At 42.8% G+C, this 15856-nt stretch overlaps 1 protein-coding gene across 2 annotated transcripts in view; it reads left to right on the top strand.

Annotated features, from left to right (window-relative positions):
- Positions 1-12990, top strand: part of rcl1 (RNA terminal phosphate cyclase-like 1) — a 46287-nt gene extending 33297 nt beyond the window's left edge. Inside the window, exons 8-10 of one of the 2 annotated variants that reach the window (XR_010904463.1) lie at positions 124-227; positions 12320-12583; positions 12668-12990. Coding sequence is in view for 1 of the 2 variants with exons in the window: in XM_067439801.1 (XP_067295902.1) it covers positions 124-227; positions 12320-12473 (258 nt within the window). In the remaining variant the exon portion in view is untranslated. Of the gene's footprint in view, positions 1-123; positions 228-12319 lie in introns of both variants that reach the window. The other variant, XM_067439801.1, reaches the window with a different exon arrangement.
- The last annotated feature ends 2866 nt before the right edge of the window (positions 12991-15856 follow it).

The following is a 15856-nucleotide window of genomic DNA, read 5'->3' as shown; positions in this document are numbered from 1 at the left end:
GTTCACTGTACTTCTTGTGTGTGAAAAACCTTTCATACCGTTCTGATGAAGTACAATCTTCTAAAAAAAACAAAATGCCTTGACCCTTTGATTCTGACCTCCTCCTCCTTTCCTTGTTTTCAGGGCGGCTGTGTGGATTCAACCAATCAGAGCTTAGCTCTGCTGTACATGACGTTAGGCCAACAGGACGTGTCTAAAACCCTGTTAGGACCGCCCTCGCCCTACACGTAAGTACACACACACACACACACACACGTTTGTTTTTGTGACACATGGGGACATTCCATAGGCGTAATGCTTTTAACTGTACAAACCGTATTTTCTATCCCATAACACTGCCCCTAAACTACCCAACACACACACACACACACACACAGCCCCTAACCATCACAGGAAACATTCTGCATTTTTACTTTCTCATAAAAACTCCTCCTGTGTGATTTAAAGTCTTTTGTAAAGTGGGGCCATGGGTAATAGTAGGGAGGTTAAGTGACTTTTGACTTCAAGTCATGATGCAAAGGTCCCCTTTGGTATGGAAGTACCCTAGGGTCATACAAATAAATTTATCCTAAGACACAAGTGAGATCACAATTTTTATCAAAAATAAACAGGTTTTTTCAAAAATGGCCGACAATGTGCCGAAAATACTCTAGAGCCCATATCTTTGCTTCTGTTATCGCTATAATGACAAATTTGGTGTCAAAGTGTACATTTTTTGGGTCAGGGAATCCAATAAAATTGGTTTCAGGTTTAAAAATACAAAATATTTCCCCATACTATGCCAACTGGGGGTAAAAATGCACATTTCACATAAAAATGATGTCATCAGAGTGACTTTTTAATTTTATTTTCCTTCAAAAACTTTAATTTTGTATTTAAGCAGTGCAGCTACTTCTGTACATTACATTTGTCCTAAGTAGCATGAGATTTTGACCAGTCAGGAGTAGCCTATAGCAGATCAGTTCCTGCAACAACACATCCCATCTGCACCAGGAGCTGTGACCGCTGTTAAAGGTCAGAGGTGACAGGTTAACACTTTGAGGTTCGAATGACTCTCTTATTAAATAGAAACATGTTTTTAATGTTAGATCACTAATAACTAGCTAGCTAGTAACTAGTTAGCTTCATCATAACTGTATTAATTTTTATTGAAGCAAGCACATAGCCTACTAGTCCAGGCGTTTAAGGAAACAAGGGTGAACAAATTGCAACAGAATCAAACTCAACTGATTTTGTATCCTCAATATGTCCCGAGTAAGAAAGAAAAAAAAAGCCCAGAAGAATCCCATTTGGGGAAATTTCAGAAAAAGACCCAAATATAACATATTCATACGTTTATTCATTATTTTTCTCACATGAATAGGGTAAAACGTTTAACCTTTAGATATCGCCATGAAAATTATTGAATTGATTACTTATATCAAGACAAACAAAAAATGTATTACAAGTTTGTAGTAAAATTCGTTGTGTATGGAAGGAAGAAGACAGGGGTCGGCTTTGACTGGGACTCGCTATCTTTATTCAGTCTTTTCAAAACAAAAACAAACACACGTGTGTGTGTGTGATAACTCAGTTTCTCCCCGATATGGATCTCTCCTTCTTAATCAGACACTCCGTGTCAGTCTCTCAGTTTCTCTGCTGTGCATGCGAAGTCCCAGTCCAACACTCTCTCCCAGCTCTCTCCCGGCCGCGGCTTAAATGCGCTCTCTCCCTGCCAATTACTGCAATCAGAAACAGGTGTTCGTCATCTGTGCTTGACCTACTTACCTGCTGCTCCGCTCTGAGCTCTCTCTCCCGCTGCAGACCTCGCAGAACCACGCCCCCTTTGCCACATACCCCCACCGCCCGACTCAGGCCGGGGAGCCATCCGGCCTGCAGCCTCCCCCCCTCCCCCCCCCCCCCTCCCCGCCTACGGGAGAGGAAGTCAGCCGCAGCCATCTGAACACCCGGCCTGTGGATTACCTTGAACTTAAAAGGTTGTAAAGCTAGATACCAACGGGTGATCCGCGCATTGGTATCCTTCATGCGGTGGAGCCACTGCAAGGGGGCGTGATCCGAACAGAGGGTGAACTCCCGTCCCAGGAGGTAATAGCGAAGGGTGAGGACGGCCCACCTGATGGCCAAACACTCCTTCTCTATGGTGCTGTACATCGTCTCTCTCTTAGAGAGCTTTCGACTGATGTACAGCACCGGCCGTTCCTCCCCCTCCACCTCCTGGGACAGGACCGCGCCCAGCCCCCTGTCCGAGGCGTCAGTCTGCAGAGAAAAAGGGAGAGAAAAGTTAGGAGCTTGTAGGAGCGGCCCACCACACAGAGCCGCCTTTGCCGAGTGAAAGCCTGCTGGCACTGCTCCGTCCACCGAACTGTATCTGGTTCTTCCTTTTTAGTTAGATCAGTCAGCGGGCTGGCGAGGTCCGAATAATTAGGTACAAACCTCCTATAATATCCCGCCAGCCCCAGGAACTGTCTAACCTCCTTTTTGGTCTTGGGTCTTGGGCAGGCCGCAACCGCTGCGGTCTTATTAATTTGGGGACGCACCTGCCCATGACCCAAGTGGAAGCCCAGATATCTTACTTCCACCCGCCCAATTGCACACTTCTTCGGGTTGGCCGTGAGCCCCGCCTGAGGACTGCTCGCAAATGCTGCATATGACGCTGCCAGTCACCACTATAAATGATGATATCATCCAGATAGGCAGCGGCATATGCAGCATGCGGCCGAAGAATTCGGTCCATCAGACGCTGAAAAGTCGCCGGTGCCCCGAACAGCCCGAAAGGAAGCGTAACGAATTGGTGTAACCCAAACGGCGTGGTAAAAGCGTTTTTTTCTTTGGTTACTGGAGACAAGGGGATCTGCCAGTAACCCTTTGTCAAGTCCAGTGTCGAATAAAAACGAGCAGTACCTAGCCGATCAAGCAATTCGTCAATCCGTGGCATGGGATATGCATCAAATTTCGACACCGCGTTGACTTTTCTGTAATCCACACAGAAACGGACCGAGCCGTCAGGTTTTGGAACCAAAACGATCGGGCTCGCCCAGTCACTTTTGGATTCTTCTATAACCCCCATCTCTAACATTGCCTCTAATTCTGCCTGAACCACTTTTTTCTTGTGTTCAGGCAATCTATATGGTCGGCTGCGTTCAACCACGCCCGGCTCGGTCTCAACGTGGTGTTGGATGAGGTCTGTCCGACCCGGTAGGGGCGAGAACACGTCGGCGAAATCCGCCTGTAATTGTTTGAGGTCTATGAGCTGGGAGTAGGGCTGGGCGATATGACGAAATATATCGTCTGGACGATAGAAAATGTCTATCGTTTTATATAAGGCTCTATCGCTTACGCCACGATAAGGCGTTTATGGCAGAATTTTACGTCAAGATACACCTCACGCCACGGCATGCCCATGCAATACATAAACGCGCTCCCTCTGTCTCTCTCTCGCTCTCTCACTCACACACACACACACACGCTGCAGCCTCCCTTCCACTCACGTCACTTTTTTAAAATCCCCCACAGCGCGAAACACGAGTCCCGCAAACGCGCCGCAGAGGAGCTTGTTTGTAATCAGAGGACAAATGGCTCCTTAGTTTCGAAATGGTTTGGGTACAAGGTGATCGCGTTGAAAATAAAGGCGTTTGTCCAGCCTTAGAAGCTCATTTGAATCATTGCCGCGGCTCATTTAAGAAAATGACAGCTCCGAAGAGACGCCTTTAGTTCGAGGTAGTGCTAACAATAATAAAGAAAGACGATCAACACCTTATGTGTTACCACTGAAATGAAGATGTAATATACATTTCCAAATGTAAGCCCATCTTAAGCGAAATGCACGCTTAATACTGTCGTCTGCTCTGGCTCTAACCTCGAGTGTTTACTTTTTGCAAACCTTGTGAGCACGCAAACCCAAACGCTGTGACCTCGCGCCAAATGTTTTTATTGGTTTATTAAGTACAAACAGGCGAGTTATGAAAAATTGAGTGCGAGGGATATGTTCAATCACACAAAAAGATTTTGGAATGAGACGGCCAACTGTAGTAGCGTTTAGTCCACTGTCTATAATAGCCTAATTTAGAGATCACTTTTTTATTTATTTTAACCGACAACTTTGATCAGTTAACGTTGATACGGTCAGCCATCGGTCAAACGTTCATCGGTAAACATCCCTAGGCAGGTGTTAACTTTACTAACAGTCTTGCTTTAAAAAAAGGTTCTAAATAAAATAAAAATGTAGTCCATACTACCTTTATTTGTTTTGTATATCATTTCAAACTGCATTTCCACATTGCAATTTTGTATAGACTATTCATAAACTGAATTAATAGAAAGGTTGCTATATCGTTATGTAGGCCTATATCGTTATCGGGATATCAAATGAGCTATATCGGGATATGAAATTTTGGCCATATCGCCCAGCCCTAGCTGGGAGGGTGAGAGGTGATCTCCCCCCGGGACCAGAGCGGGGGATTGTGACTTTTGAACCGCCTCTGGTCCGAGATCATCCTCTCCACTCACTACCGTCGCCAGCATCACAGCCTCTGCCTCAACCCATTTTTTTAATAAATTGAGGTGGTATATCTGACGTGCCCCGTCCCTGTCGGATCGAATTACCTCATAGTTCAGATCCCCTACTCGTCGTGTGACCTCAAACGGTCCTTGCCACTTGGCGAGTAATTTGGAACTAGAGGTGGGGAGTAATAGCAGTACTTTCTCTCCCGGTGAAAATTGTCATAATCTATTCCCTTTGTTGTACAGCTGTCTTTGTTTGTCTTGACCCTGTAACAAATTCTCCATTGAAAGCCGCCCCAGCGTGTGGAGTTTTGTTCTCAGGTCTAACACAAACTGAATTTCGTTTTTACTAGCGGATGGTCCGTCCTCCCAAGCTTCTCTAATGACATCCAAAACCCCTCGGGGTTGGCGGCCATAGAGAAGCTCGAAAGGGGAAAACCCCGTGGAGGCTTGGGGGACCTCGCGGACAGCGAACAAGAGAGGTTCTAGCCATTTGTCCCAATTTTTGGCGTCTTCGTGAACAAACTTACGAATCATTGTTTTCAACGTGCGATTAAATCTTTCTACCAGCCCGTCTGTTTGTGGGTGATAGACGCTGGTCCGAATAGATTTAATGCCCAATAACTCGTAAAGTTCGCGGATTGTCCGTGACATGAACGCCGTGCCTTGATCGGTGAGAATCTCTTTTGGGATTCCCACCCGGGAGATTAGGGAGAACAGTGCACTCGCAACACTTTTAGCCGAAATGTTACGCAGTGGCACTGCCTCGGGATATCGTGTTGCGTAATCCACTAGGACTAATGCAAAGCGATGTCCGCGGGCTGACCGCTCTAATGGCCCGATGAGGTCCATACCAATTCTTTCGAAGGGGACCTGCATCAACGGGAGGGGGCACAATGGTGCTTTTGGTTGGGCCGGTGGGTTTACCAACTGACATTCACGACAAGACACACACCACCGGCGTACATTCTCGTGAATGCCCGGCCAAAAGAATCGGGCCATGAGGCGGTTTATTGTCGTTGTTTGCCCTAAATGCCCGGCCATCGGATTGTGATGAGCCGCCTGGAAAAGCATTTCCCGACGGCTTTTAGGAATTAACAACTGGGTTGTAGTCTGTTTTGTCTGGGCATCTTGGGTCACCCGATACAACCTGTCCTTTATCAGAGTAAAATAGGGAAAGGTGAGCGGTTGATTAGGACGGAGGGGATGGCCGTCGATGGCACAGACCTGATTGAACGCATTTTTGAGCGTTTCATCCTGGGACTGCTCCAGGGGAAAGCCATCGCGTAACGAAAACACTGGCGTTTCCGGAGCGCTCGGTTCCCCCAGATCAGTGCCCAGTGGTCTCGGTTCCACCTCCCCCGCCTGCGCGACCGCCACCTTCCCTTTCTCTTTTTTCCCCCAAGAGGCATCCACACACAAACATCCCAATAATTTATTAAAACCTGGCCAATTTGTCCCCAAAATCAGTGGATGCCGGAGGTGCTGGTTAACGGCCACCTCAACTCTATGTTTTTGACCCCTGAATAGAAAATCCATCGGGACTAAAGGGTATTCTCTCACCTCCCCGTGCACACACCTCACCATAACCATGCGGCGCTTATCCCATGCCCCGGATTGAATCAGGCTTTGGTGTATGGAGGTCTGGTTACAACCTGAATCCACCAAAGCTTGATAAGTACCCCCCTTGATACTCACGGGTATTTGGTACAGGCCAGCCTGATCGGGGGCGGCGTGCGGTGCGTCGGGGATCCGGACCAGTGTCTCCACCTCCATCCCCGGACACTGATCAATAAACTGTCCGGGGTCCCCGCAACGCCAGTGCGCCGGCCCAGGTTTCCCCGCGGCCCTAGTGGCTGGCAGTGGGGTCATGAATTGGCGTGGAGAGAGCGGGTGCCGGGAAGCCGGCAGACCGGGATCCTGAGCTCCTCCCCCTCCTCTCGCTGGCGGCTGGTAGCCGGCGGCTGGATCGGCTGGAGCTCCCAATCTCCACCGTGGAGCCGGCCGGGGCGTCAGCGTAGTGCATGACCTGGGTAGAGGGACAGGTTTAGAGAGAGAGGAGGGGGAAAAAGAAGAGAGAGAGAGAGAGAGAGAGAGAGAGAGGCTGATGGTAGGGTTTCGCCGTCCCCTAGGCACGCCACCATTTCGTCCTCCGCCAGCTGGATGGCCTGGTCTAGCGACGCCAGGCGGTGGCACTGGACCCATTGCGCAGTCCTCCTCGGCAGCCTTGCCACAAACTGCTCCAGTGCCACACGATCGATGATGTCCTCGACGTCACTCCCAGCCGCCATCAACCACTTGCGGCAGGAGTCCCGGAGCTGGTGCGCGAAGACGAAGGGCCGACCGAACTCGTCCAGGGTTAGCGTCCGGAACCGTTGCCGGTGTTGTTCCGGAGTCCGGCCGACCCTCTGGAGGATCGCGCGCTTCAGGTCGTCGTATACCAGGAGATTCGGGACTGGCAGTTGGTGGGCGGCTACTTGTGCCTCTCCGGACAGTAGAGGCAGCAGCCGCATTGGCCAGTCCGTTTTGGGCCATTCCCAATACACGGCCGCCCGCTCAAAGAGGTCCAGGAAGGCCTCAGGGTCATCCTCCGGACCCATCTTGGCTACAGTCATTGGGGCGGCCGAGTCGATGGTCTGTCTCTGGGGAATGGCCCGAACCTCCCGGTCCATCCAGCTCCGGAACAGCTCGCGGTCTTCATGCTGGGCCGTGAGGAGAGCTTCGAACCTTTTCTGTTGTTCCTCCCTCACGGCCAGCAGGTCCTGGTGGTGTTCTTGGTGAAGACCCGCGAGCGATTGGGCAATGTCTGCAAGTGGCGTCCTCGGCGGAGTTTGCATGGCGGAGGCTCTCTTCTTCCTTCCCGGGTTTCGGCACCAGTGTAGTAAAGTTCGTTGTGTATGGAAGGAAGAAGACAGGGGTCGGCTTTGACTGGGACTCGCTATCTTTATTCAGTCTTTTCAAAACAAAAACAAACACACGTGTGTGTGTGTGATAACTCAGTTTCTCCCCGATATGGATCTCTCCTTCTTAATCAGACACTCCGTGTCAGTCTCTCAGTTTCTCTGCTGTGCATGCGAAGTCCCAGTCCAACACTCTCTCCCAGCTCTCTCCCGGCCGCGGCTTAAATGCGCTCTCTCCCTGCCAATTACTGCAATCAGAAACAGGTGTTCGTCATCTGTGCTTGACCTACTTACCTGCTGCTCCGCTCTGAGCTCTCTCTCCCGCTGCAGACCTCGCAGAACCACGCCCCCTTTGCCACAAAGTTTTTTTTTAATTGTTTGTTAACATGGACTAATGGTGCATAATCTTTTCAGTACATCCTCTAGTTGCTCTGGGGTCAGTCAGATCAGACCACAACATCAGAAAGTTACTATGTCTAATTTTGAAACAATTGACCGTACAATTTTAGAAGAAATGGTACAGCACCTTAAAAAAATCAACCTGCACCCTTGACACACTCCCCACTTCTTTTTTCAAAAGTGTGTTTAACTGTTTAGAAGCAGATCTCCTAGAAGTGGTGAACTCCTCACTTCTCTATGGGACTTTTCCAACCGCCCTTAAAACTGCAATAGTTAAGCCTCTTCTGAAAAAGAGAAATCTGGATAACTCCATACTGAGCAACTACAGACCAATCTCAAATCTCCCCTTCATAGGCAAAATCATCGAAAAAGTTGTTTTCAGTCAGCTGAACAAATTCTTAAACTCAAACAGATTCTTTGACAATTTTCAATCTGGTTTCCGACCGCATCACAGCACAGAGACAGCGCTCATAAAGATTATAAATGATATTCGCTTAAACACTGATACAGGCAAAACATCAATTCTGGTACAACTGGACCTCAGTGCCGCATTCGACACTGTTGACCACACCATACTTCTAGACAGGCTGGAAAACTGGGTTGGGCTTTCTGGAATGGTCCTCAAATGGTTCAGGTCATACTTAGAAGGGAGAGGTTATTATGTGAGTATAGGAGACCATAAGTCTGAGTGGACGTCCATGACATGCGGAGTCCCACAAGGGTCCATTCTAGCACCACTCCTGTTTAACCTGTATATGCTGCCACTGAGCCAAATAATGAAAAAGAACAATATTGCTTACCACAGCTATGCTGACGACACCCAGCTCTACTTAGCATTGTCACCTAATGACTACAGCCCCATTGACTCGCTGTGCAAATGCATTGATGAAGTTAACAACTGGATGTGCCAAAACTATCTTCAGTTAAACAAAGACAAAACTGAAATCACTACATTTGGAAACAAAGATGAAATTCTCAAGGTGAACGCGTATCTTGAGGCTAAAGGCCTGATAACAAAAAATCAAGTCAGGAATCTTGGAGTGATTTTGGAGTCAGACCTGAGTTTCAGTAGTCATGTCAAAGCAATAACTAAAACAGCAAAATATATAGATATAATCATACAGAACGCTGCTGCCAGAATTCTGAGCAGGACCAGAAAATATGACCATATCACACCAGTCCTCGGGTCTTTACACTGGCTTCAGTTACATCTAGGATCGATTTTAAAGTACTATTACTTGTAAAACATTTTTTGTTTGTCTTGATATAAGTAATCAATTCAATAATTTTCATGGCGATATCTAAAGGTTAAACGTTTTACCCTATTCATGTGAGAAAAATAATGAATAAACGTATGAATATGTTATATTTGGGTCTTTTTCTGAAATTTCCCCAAATGGGATTCTTCTGGGCTTTTTTTTTCTTTCTTACTCGGGACATATTGAGGATACAAAATCAGTTGAGTTTGATTCTGTTGCAATTTGTTCACCCTTGTTTCCTTAAACGCCTGGACTAGTAGGCTATGTGCTTGCTTCAATAAAAATTAATACAGTTATGATGAAGCTAACTAGTTACTAGCTAGCTAGTTATTAGTGATCTAACATTAAAAACAAGTTTCTATTTAATAAGAGAGTCATTTGAACCTCAAAGTGTTAACCTGTCACCTCTGACCTTTAACAGCGGTCACAGCTCCTGGTGCAGATGGGATGTGTTGTTGCAGGAACTGATCTGCTATAGGCTACTCCTGACTGGTCGAAATCTCATGCTACTTAGGACAAATGTAATGTACAGAAGTAGCTGCACTGCTTAAATACAAAATTAAAGTTTTTGAAGGAAAATATAATTAAAAAGTCACTCTGATGACATCATTTTTATGTGAAATGTGCATTTTTACCCCCAGTTGGCATAGTATGGGGAAATATTTTGTTTTTTTAAACCTGAAACCAATTTTATTGGATTCCCTGACCCCAAAAATGTACACTTTGACACCAAATTTGTCATTATAGCGATAACAGAAGCAAAGATATGGGCTCTAGAGTATTTTCGGCACATTGTCGGCCATTTTTGAAAAAACCTGTTTATTTTTGATAAAAATTGTGATCTCACTTGTGTCTTAGGATAAATTTATTTGTATGACCCTAGGGTACTTCCATACCAAAGGGGACCTTTGCATCATGACTTGAAGTCAAAGGCCTATTTTTTGGGCTTAACCTCCCTACTATAATGTCTGATGCAGAACGACTGGGATCTTGTGGGGACGTCATTAAAGGAAAGCTATTTAAATATGGAATATTATTTATTCACAATGACCCTGAAGCTCAACAGCAGTCATAATCTCACGGGTATATCTGTGGCGATAGCCAACAATTATAACAGTCAAAATTATCCATTTTCCTTTCATGCTAAAAATCATCAGGATATTAAGATCATCCTCCATGAAGATATTTAGTAAATGTCCTACTGTACATATATCATAAATGTATTGTCAGTAGTAATATGCATTGCTGAGGACTTCATTTGGACAACTTTAAAGGAGATTTTCTCCAAATATCGTCCTACAAACCACACATCAATGGAGAGATTATTAATTCAGCTTTCAGATTAATGATGTATTTTTTAATAAATAGACCGTTATGATTGGTTTTGTGGTTCTCATATAGTGTTGATTAAGAGAGGAAGTCTTTGTCATACAAAAATACAATGATAGTTCAACGATCAACCGTTTATTTAGCCACACTTCATAATAAGAGTCCCCTTTTCCTTTTGGTCAGCGGTCATGTGCAGTCTTAAACAATATTCAGCACAGGGGTATACATATGCATGAATGCATTTTGAATGTCTTAAACTGAACCGTCTTTTTCCCGAATGATGATGATATTCCCGGTCCGGATGCTGCGGTGATGTGCTCATGAATTGTCCATGTTCAGTTATCATGGTACCGGTGCTGTGTGTGTGTGTCAAGTACAGTACTATGATAACTGAAGATTGACCGTGCCAACACATATTAACCTCCAGTGGATCGACGTCCTGTGGAGATGAATGCTGAAGAACGGTTGAAGAGTTAAAGGTCCTCATGTTGTTCCTCCAACAGGTTCTCCTGCATCAAAGCTCATAAAACACGTAATATTCTCATAACCTCCACTGCAGCTTCAGCTCTGTTCTCAGTGTCTGAAACGCTTCATCTGAAGAGGCAGTCTCTGAGCTCCGCCTCTCTGAGAGCTGCTCTGCTGTGATTGGTCAGACGGCCATCAGAGCTCCATTGATTGGATCTTTTATCTTCACAGTCTGCTACATGACACTTCATCAAAGGGAAAAAACAATGAAACCCTTTGATTTTGCCTTTCAATCTGTCATTTTAGTATCATTGAGATACTAGTATAGTTTTTTATTAATAGTTTGAATTCGTTTTTATATTTTCCCTTTTAAAGTTTTTAGTAATTTTGTGGAGTTTTTGCCACTTTAATTCATTTTTTTATTGTCTATATAAATATTTTTTTAATATTTAAGTTAACATTTATTTTATTTCAAGTAATTATAGTTTGTTACTTTTGATGATGTTTATTTCAGTGAATTTTACCTACAATAATTTGAATATATTATTAATTTTATATAATATGGTTTAACCACACATTCATATGTTCATGACAAGGTTTTTATATTTAACTAAATCTAAAACCATAAAGAAAAACATTTTCTTGAAATAATAAAATTGAACAATTACTCATTACTTGATGTACTAAAATAATTAAAACTGATATAAAAAAATAAATACATATATAGACAAGCATATTACCTTCTAAAACTACATAAAAACACAACAGATTGGCTAAAACTTAAACTTTAAATGTAAAAAAAATGATTCAAAGTATGATTAAAAATATAATTGAATCTCAGTGACACTAAATTAATCTCTGATGTTGTTTTGCTCACATGATATGCAGCTAAAGTTATTTTAACCCTTTTGAACATATGCTAAACGTATTTTACCATCTTTTAACAATATTTGAACAATGTTTTATCCATATTTATCATGTTTTGTAACCATGTTTTAACCATATTTTGACTGTTTTTACCATATTTGACCATGTTTTTGCCATATTTTAACTGTTTTTACCATGTTTTAACCATGTTTTAACCATGTTTAACCATATTTTGACTGTTTTTACCATATTTGAACCATATTTAACCATGTTTTAACTGTTTTCACCATGTTTAATCATATTTTAACCATATTTTTACTGTTTTTACCATGTTTTAACCATGTTCAACCATATTTGAACCATATTTAACCATGTTTTAACTGTTTTCACCATGTTTTAACCATGTTTAACCATATTTTGACTGTTTTTACCATATTTGACCATGTTTTAACTGTTTTCACCATGTTTAATCATATTTTAACCATATTTTTACTGTTTTTACCATGTTTTTTTGGATGTGTTCTAGGCTAATAAAGACAAGTGTGAGTTGTTGTTCTTCTTGAATCTTCATCTCCTAACTTTGGCTGTTTTCCACCATAGGATCGAGTTCCTGAGGCACATCCGAGACTTCTTCCAGATCATGTTCAGGATCGAGCCACAGAATCCTGAAGAGGACGAGTGTAAAGGAGGAGAGAAAATCCTGATGACGTGTGTCGGAGTCGGCTACAGCAACATCAGCAAAACCATCAAATGAACACACACTCTCAGGCTTTTATAGACGTCTGGTGTTTCAATTCTTCCATGAAAAATGTCTTTCTTTTGTGCCACTTTGAGAGGCGTTTTTGTGCTTTTTCAAATTAAAGTGTGAGTAATAAACCTTTGCTGATCTCTGATAATCCACCTCGTACTAAAGAGGCTCATTCAGTGTCTTATCTCTCTCCATTCCAGGATGGCGTAGCAGCGCTTTAATACCGAACTAAAACGACGTGTGCAGGATACTAAACACACACCTGCTGTTATAGACCTCATTGAGTGTATGAGTGAGTTGGTGTCTGTAGTTTTGAGGTGGTCTGCACCGGGTTATTGTTGTTTAAAGGGCTCTAATGAAGAATTTTCATGCATTCATCGCTGTTTTATTGCTGACTAGATTGTCTGTTAAAAATTATAGACTGATTTTAATATGAAATATTTCAGAGATTTTCACCCACATTCATTAGTTTTACTTCAATGAAAGATTTGTGGATTTTTTAAAAATAAAATATCTAAAGGATTTACAATGCTGATTTATTTTGATCATATTTATCAGGGGTGCCAATTATTCTGACCATTTATTTATATATATTAGATTAAATAAACAATATAGATATTCTTGGTACGTTACTCAAATTTTTATGAACACTTATTTAAATAAAACAAAATGTACATTTGTTCAGGGTTATACACAGCATGGTTATTGCCTCAAATTAAAAATATTAAAACATGTTTGTTAATCGAAATTAAGCTTAAATACAATTTTTTTTTTAAAAAGCTCCCGTTCCACCACATCCCAAAGATGCTCTATTGGGTTGAGATCTGGTGACTGTGGCGGCCATTTTAGTTCAGTCAACTCATTGGCATGTTCAAGAAACCAATTTGAAATGATTCAAGCTTTGTGACATGGTGCATTATCCTGCTGGAAGTAGCCATCAGAGGATGGGGACATGGTGGTCATAAAGGGATGGACATGGTCAGAAACAATGCTCAGGTAGGCCGTGGCATTTAAACGATGCCCAATTGGCACTAAGGGGCCTAAAGTGTGCCAAGAAAACATCCCCCACACCATTACACCACCACCACCAGCCTGCACAGTGGGAACAAGGCATGATGGATCCATGTTCTCATTCTGTTTACGCCAAATTCTGACTCTACCATCTGAATGTCTCAACAGAAATCGAGACTCATCAGACCAGGCAACATTTCTCCAGTCTTCAACTGGCCAATTTTGGTGAGCTTGTGCAAATTGTCGCCTCTTTTTCCTGTTTGTAGTGGAGATGAGTGGTCCCTGGTGGGGTCTTCTGCTGGTGTAGCCCATCCGCCTCAAGGTTGTGTGTGTTGTGGCTTCACAAATGCTTTGCTGCATACCTCGGTTGTAACGAGTGGTTATTTCAGTCAAAGTTGCTCTTCTATCAGCTTGAATCAGTCGGCCCATTCTCCTCTGACCTCGAGCATCAACAAGGCATTTTCTCCCACAGGACTGCTGCAGACTGGATGCTCTTCCCTTTTCACACCATTCTTTGTAAACCCTAGAAATGGTTGTGTGTGTAAATCCCAGTAACTGAGCAGATTGTGAAATACTCAGACCGGCCCGTCTGGCACCAACAACCATGCCACGCTCAAAACGGCTTAAATCACCTTTCTTTCCCATTCTGACATTCAGTTTGGAGTTCAGGAGATTGTCTTGACCAGGACCACACCCCTAAATGCACTGAAGAACCTGCCATGTGATTGGCTGATTAGATAATCGCATTAATGAGAAATTGAACAGGTGTTCCTAATAATCCTTTAGGTGAGGGTACATATATATATATATATATATATATATATATATATATATATATATATATATATATACAAAAACGTGTCTGAGTGAGTGTGTGTGAGAGTGTGTGTGTGTGTGTGTGAGAGAAGCGTGTGTGTGTTTATGTTTTTGTGACATATGAGGACACAAATGTGTATAATGCCATGGGTATGACACAGGTATTACAGGAGAGGGTGAAATATGAGGACATAGAAAATACGGTTTGTACAGTATAATAACCTTTACGCCTATGGAGAGTCCCCATATGTCACAAAAACAAACGTGTGTGTGTGAGATCCATCAGCTTCCTCCGCCGTTCTTCTGTTTCCTCTGCTGGGGTTTGTGTTGTGATCTTTGGTCAGGAATGTTTTAAGAGCGTCTCGCTGCTTTTTAAAAGCTTCCTATTATTGTCTTTGGCTTTCGGCGCCTCTTCCGATACTCTCGCTCACCTTCTCTAGTGTTCGCCTCTTTATCGCCTGTCAGGAAAGGGTTGTGCAAATGACTAAATATGGACACATGATCAGAAATTATTTCTCTGAATGGAATAAAACCAAGTCATGCTGGACATATGGGGTCAAAGAGCAACACTCGATACATTGACTTGACAAAACCAACATTATGAAAGGTAAATGAATGATATACAGTCTTTGTATGATTTTAAATCATCAAAGTGTGTAAACAGAACTATTAGATTTATTTAAACTATCTTCAAAAACAGCTCGTTTTGATAGTGCTGCATCTGTGATGTCACACAGGCAAATAGATAGGCATATGCCCGCCTCCAGAGCAAGACATCGACCAATAGTTATACATCATCAAACCACTGGCCCCGCCCACTGGTGTTCAGTCTCTTAATGGCTGACATTAGCCTGGATGTGAGCGTCGAAAGCAAACTGAACCCCTTATAATGACTGAAGATATTTATTATTCTAATTTATGGAACTGTGTACTTTATCTTAGACAAGTCATATACTTTTGTCCTTTAAAAGCATATCAGTTAATACATTATCAGGAAATATATATATATTATAACAGAGCGGACAAAATAATAACAGAGTGGACATAATAATAACAGAGTGGACATAATAATAACAGAGTGGACAAAATAATAACAGAGTGGACATAATAATAACAGAGTGGACATAATAATAACAGAGTGGACATAATAATAACAGAGTGGACATAATAATAACAGAGTGGACATAATAATAACAGAGTGGACAAAATAATAACAGAGTGGACATAATAATAACAGAGTGGACAAAATAATAACAGAGTGGACCAAATAATAACAGAGTGGACATAATAATAACAGAGTGGACAAAATAATAACAGAGTGGACATAATAATAACAGAGTGGACATAATAATAACAGAGTGGACATAATAATAACAGAGTGGACATAATAATAACAGAGTGGACAAAATAATAACAGAGCGGACATAATAATAACAGAGTGGACAAAATAATAACAGAGCGGACATAATAATAACAGAGTGGACAAAATAATAACAGAGTGGACAAAATAATAACAGAGCGGACATAATAATAACAGAGTGGACATAATAATAACAGAGTGG

The sequence above is a fragment of the Pseudorasbora parva genome, chromosome 3, assembly GCF_024679245.1.
Source record: "Pseudorasbora parva isolate DD20220531a chromosome 3, ASM2467924v1, whole genome shotgun sequence".
Taxonomy (NCBI): Eukaryota; Metazoa; Chordata; class Actinopteri; order Cypriniformes; family Gobionidae; genus Pseudorasbora; species Pseudorasbora parva.
This window is presented reverse-complemented; position numbering and strand designations above follow the sequence as displayed.